Below are 4,890 nucleotides of genomic sequence, written 5' to 3'. Positions count from 1 at the left end.
AGGCTATAAGCATATACACACACAGGCCTTACACATTAGGGTAAAAAGGAAGTCGGTTAAAAGAGGAGGAAGGCAGGGCCACTGTGTGGGAGCAGGACTGGGGAGTGAGTGGTGGGTGGTGGAGAGTGAGACGCTGGGGAGAATGAAGGGACGACCACTCGCTACACAGACAGTGAGTGTGCACAGCCGCGGGTGCTTTAAGAACCAGAGCAGGAAGCCATGCGGAGCTCTAACATCTGTATCTGATGTGGAGTAATGATGTCTCACAGGGCTATTGTGCAGAATAGGTGGCACAGGGCACATGAAGCAAAGGGCCTGCCCAGCAGCTGCCTGGGTAATACATTTCAACTGTTTACAAGGATCAGCCCTCTCCCAGTACCTACCTGGCTAAAACCAGTGAAGAGCCACATGAGCCCAGGACCCAGAGTGAAACAAGTGTCAGATGAAGAAAAGTTAAGGCCCTGCAGATGGTGACATTCTGGGCAACAGATTCAACTGAGAACCAAACAGATTTACTCATTTATTGCAGGAGAAGCAGAGGACTGGACACAATCCCAATCAGAAGATGAAGAGAGTCCCTTGGCAACAAAGGCCCTAGAAAGGCATGCAGGCAGAGGGGCTTGTAGCTGGCCGTGGGAAAACATCCTGGGTATGTGTGTTGTCTTTGCATTTCAGGCAATGACCCAACGAAACGGGACTAAGAAGGAGGCCACTGAGAGAGCTCATGACTGGACTCCTTGCATCGAAGCATCACACCTTGAGGACAACAGGGAGAGGAAATGGAGTTGGGACTGTAGTGACAGACAAAGCATTTCTTGACTTGGAAAGGGAGCCCAGGGAAGGAGAGGGAGGAAATGGGTGGGTTGGGAAGCCTTCTGCTCACAGAGCCAACCACTTGTCCATCATCTGGAGGCCTTTTTGGTGGCACAACTGCTCCCCGAGGTTTTGGCAAGGGGATCCTTGAGCTCGCTGCCACAGCTGCCTTTGGTCTTGACGTCTGCAGCTGCAGTTTTGTAGCTATAACTGCTCGAGGTGCCAAAGCCCATGCTGAAGCCAGCCCCTCCTGCCCCAGCACTGGTGCTGCTGATGACGGCTGGAATGGATGAGAGAAGACCTCAGCCCGTCAGCCCTAGCTCCACATCAGAGCCCTTCCTGGGGCATCCCGGGCCACCCCCTTTACTCTCGCCTGCAGTGGCTTCCTGCTGAGATGGATTCTCTCTGTTGTGTGTTTCAGTTTACTAAGAGATTTTTATCAGCACTGATCATACGGCTTCGTTTTTCATGCATTTAGCCTCATACACTTGACCTTTTCCAATTAGTGTGTGAATTTCCCCATGGGCAGGACAAATGAAGAGAGGCACTTCCCAGGGCCCATCTGGTGCTGCTGGTCTGCTGATGAGGAAAGGGGCCACTGAGGGCCCTGTCTCTCAGCACCACAGCATCTCCACACAGGCTCTCCAGCTTTTACAGCTGAGGATGTGCTCTCATTCATTCATTCAACCATTCCATCTAATTCATTCTTTCCATCACTCAACCCTTTAGGCCCCTCAGTCCCCCTTAACTACAATCTGGGGCCTTTGTTTTGGTCAACAGAAAAATAATGTCACCATTAAGCATCATTTGTTGGATGATACACTCATGAGTATCATTTGATCTTTCTATAGGTTGTACTTTTGTCTCTCATGACAGTCTTCTCCATCCACTGCTTCCCCCTAGTTACTACAGCCAGTTCATTCCTTCTGCCCTTAAGTCTCCCCTGAGCCCCCTCTGTCATTCTGATTTCTCTTTTGTGTCATGAATTACAGGGACCCGGACTTCTGGTAAGGTGACTAAGGGCAGAACTGAGATCTGCAGATACTTACAGATGCTCACAGAATTTGGATATTCACCAGACATCCTGAAGAAGGAGAAGAAAAACAGGTAAATCCCCCATAAATAATCACCCCAACCACCACCTCTGTGAATAAGCCTCTCCACGCAGAACGTGCCTTCCCAACCCCATCCCAGCCTCCTTTCTTCTCACACATCCCAGTGCGACCTCCCAAGAAATAGAGAAATGGAAATCTGCTGCAAGGAGTCAGCCCTCCATCAAGATACTTTGGAACTGCTTGCTGTGTGGGATCATTAGGCCTCCACTTCCCTCTAGTTATTCCACTGGTCTTAGACGATTAAGAAGAATGAGCTTACCTCCCCATTGGAGCCCCAGGCTTTGCTGGAGCGACCTTGAACTTGGACAGCCCTTAGAGGCCATCTTGCTCCTCCCCCCCACCCACAAAAATGCACCATAAAGGGTCAGGGGATGCTGTTTCTCAAACATTGCCGGCATTAATACCTCCTCTCCCACAACCTTTGGGATTTTTTACAATTTGGTCTTTCTTGCTGTCCAATTTCGGCTTTCCTAATCATGTGACAAGCCCATTTGCTGTATGGTTTTACTTCAGCAGGACCTAAACAGGACCAAACTGTTTCCCTTGGAGCTTCCTACCATAGCAGAGATAAAACTGGCCCTGACACAGGGTATCCGGCCCCTCACCTGCACTCCTCGCCCTCCAGCAGCTTGCGGTAGGTGGCGATCTCCACATCCAGGGCCAGCTTCAGGCTCATGAGCTCCTGGTACTCACGCAGCATCCGTGCCAGCTCCTCCTTGGCCTGGTGCAGGGCGCCCTCCAGCTCATCCAGCTTGGCCCGGGCGTCCTTCAGGGCGCAGTCCCCCCGCTGCTCAGCGTCAGCAATGGCCGTCTCCAGATTGGCGCACTGAAGGGCAAACAGATACAGCACTTAAGAGTTAGAGCCCAGTTCTGAGATCTTGCTAGGACAACCTCCCCTCGTTTTGTCCTGACTGATGGTAAATGCTTGGAGATCCTACTGGTTTATCCAACTTTGGCCATCCCTAGAGGTGAGTCTGTTCTTCCCCTCACTCCAGGCATGGTTCACCCTGGCTCATTCCTCTGAATCTGAAAGTAGAAAACCTTCACCTGGGAGGAAGGAGGGGAAGGCACTGAGAAAGTGGTTGGCCTGGGCATGTGGCCCCTGCCCTCTCCCTCCTGGCCTGAAATATCAGCTGTAAGATTCTTATGTCAACTCTGAAAAAAAAGTCTGTGAGCAGCTAGACCTCATTCAGCTCTGCAGTGTACAGGTTGTTTTAGGAGATCCCATAAATCACAAGGAAAACATGAGGGCTAATATAGTTCCTACTAATAAAATGTCCTATAAACTTGCCACACTTAGAGTTTGGTCCCCAAATCCCACAGAGAACTATGCTAAATGGTAACAGGCTTAGAAGATACCTTTACATAACTGAGAACAGAGAACCAAACACTGCATGTTCTCACTTATAAGTAGGAGTTGAACAATGAGAACACATGGACACAGGGAGGGGAACAATGTACACTGGAGCCTGTTGGCGGGTGGAGAGAGATAGAGCTTTAGGAAAAATAGCTAAAAAAAAAAAAACCATAGCTAATGCATGCTGTGCTCAATACTTAGGTGATGGGTTGATAGGTGCAATAAACCACCATGGCACACGTTTACCTATGTAACAAACCTGCACATCCTGTACATGTACCCCAGAAGTTAAAACAAAAATTAAAATTAAAAATAAATAAATAAATAAAATAGACTGGGCATGGTGGCTCATGCCTGTAATCCCAGCACTTTGGGAGGCCAAGGAATGTGAATCACCTGAGGGCAGGAGTTCAAGACCAGCCTGGCCAACATGATGAAACCCCGTCTCTACCAAAAATACAAAACTTAGCCGGGCGTGATGGCACACAGCTGCCCGTGGTCCCAGGTACTCAAGAGGCTGAGGCGGGAGAATTGCTTGAACCCAGGAGACAGAGGTTGCAGTGAGCCCAGATTGCGCCACTGAACTGCAGCCTGGGCGACAGAGGGAGAATCCATCTCAAAATATATATATATAATATAGAGATATATATATATATTAATTAAAGAAGATACCTTTGCATAACTGCAGCTAGGGCTGTGTGCTTACACGTATGTGAAAGCCCCCAGGGGGCTTCCTGAGCCCTTCAGTCCGGATGTATTCCCTCAACTAAGGTTTTGGTGAGAGGTGAGGTTTTTTTTCTGGAGTATGTGCATTTGTAAAGCCACATTTGCTTCACACCAAGGAAAGCAGCTGATCCAAGGCCAAATGGGCTGTAGAATATTGTCCAGCTGTCGCCATCCTCCTCTGCTGGGCAGGCCCCCAGCAGTGCCAATGCCCTCGCATTTTGGATGAGTGGCTCACAGCCTCAAGTAGATGCCTAGGACCCAGCCTTCTAGCCACAGAAAACCCTTCCCCACCCTTGGGACTGTAGAGGTTTTAATCATTCATGGAGTGGCCACACACACTGTCACCTGAATTCGTCAAACTGTCTTCTGTTCATTTTTTACTGACCAAGATCCCACAGAGTGAACCTGGGACAGAGAGACACCAAAAGCTTGGGTCTTCTGAATGCGGCCTGAGTTGAGAGGACTTGAAATTTTAGCATTCTTTGAAACAAATGTCACATGGATGCTGAGGACACCAAATGCCATGAAACTCTGCATGTGATGGAGGAGGCCAGAAGGGCAGGAAGCACCTTAGCTGAGGGCCTTCAAAAGGAGCATTGCGAGTGATCCCCATTTGTTCCCCATAGAGGATATCTTCCCTCACCACCAAAGCAAGGTCACTTTCTGGTAATAATCTCATCCAACCATAAACACATAGCATTTCATTAGTTAAACACTGTAGTAGAATACTGAGGGTAGCTTCAAACATCTGTGTTTTTTTCTGCACTTACATAGCTCTTGATTAAACAAAAACACAAGTTATTTAATGCTGGTCTTTCTTCTTCCCACTACCATGAGCACAGAGGAGTTGTGTGTGTGTGTGGGGGGGGGGGGGGGGGG

At 49.0% G+C, this 4,890-nt stretch overlaps 1 protein-coding gene across 2 annotated transcripts in view; it reads right to left on the bottom strand.

Annotated features, from left to right (window-relative positions):
• Positions 1–507: 507 nt before the first annotated feature.
• LOC108521560 (keratin, type II cytoskeletal 72) overlaps positions 508–4,890 on the bottom strand; it is a 16,105-nt gene continuing 11,722 nt past the window's right edge. The window contains exons 7-10 of one of the 2 annotated variants that reach the window (XM_017861435.1): positions 2,534–2,754; positions 1,863–1,897; positions 884–1,093; positions 508–756 (exon numbers count right to left, since the gene is read on the bottom strand). In XM_017861435.1, the coding sequence (XP_017716924.1) occupies positions 903–1,093; positions 1,863–1,897; positions 2,534–2,754 (447 nt within the window). In that variant the 3' untranslated portion in view covers positions 508–756; positions 884–902. Of the gene's footprint in view, positions 1,094–1,862; positions 1,898–2,533; positions 2,755–4,890 lie in introns of both variants that reach the window. The other variant, XM_017861434.1, reaches the window with a different exon arrangement.

Source organism: Rhinopithecus bieti, unplaced genomic scaffold, assembly GCF_001698545.2.
Source record: "Rhinopithecus bieti isolate Rb0 unplaced genomic scaffold, ASM169854v2 scaffold_56806, whole genome shotgun sequence".
NCBI classification, from domain to species: domain Eukaryota; kingdom Metazoa; phylum Chordata; class Mammalia; order Primates; family Cercopithecidae; genus Rhinopithecus; species Rhinopithecus bieti.
This window is presented reverse-complemented; position numbering and strand designations above follow the sequence as displayed.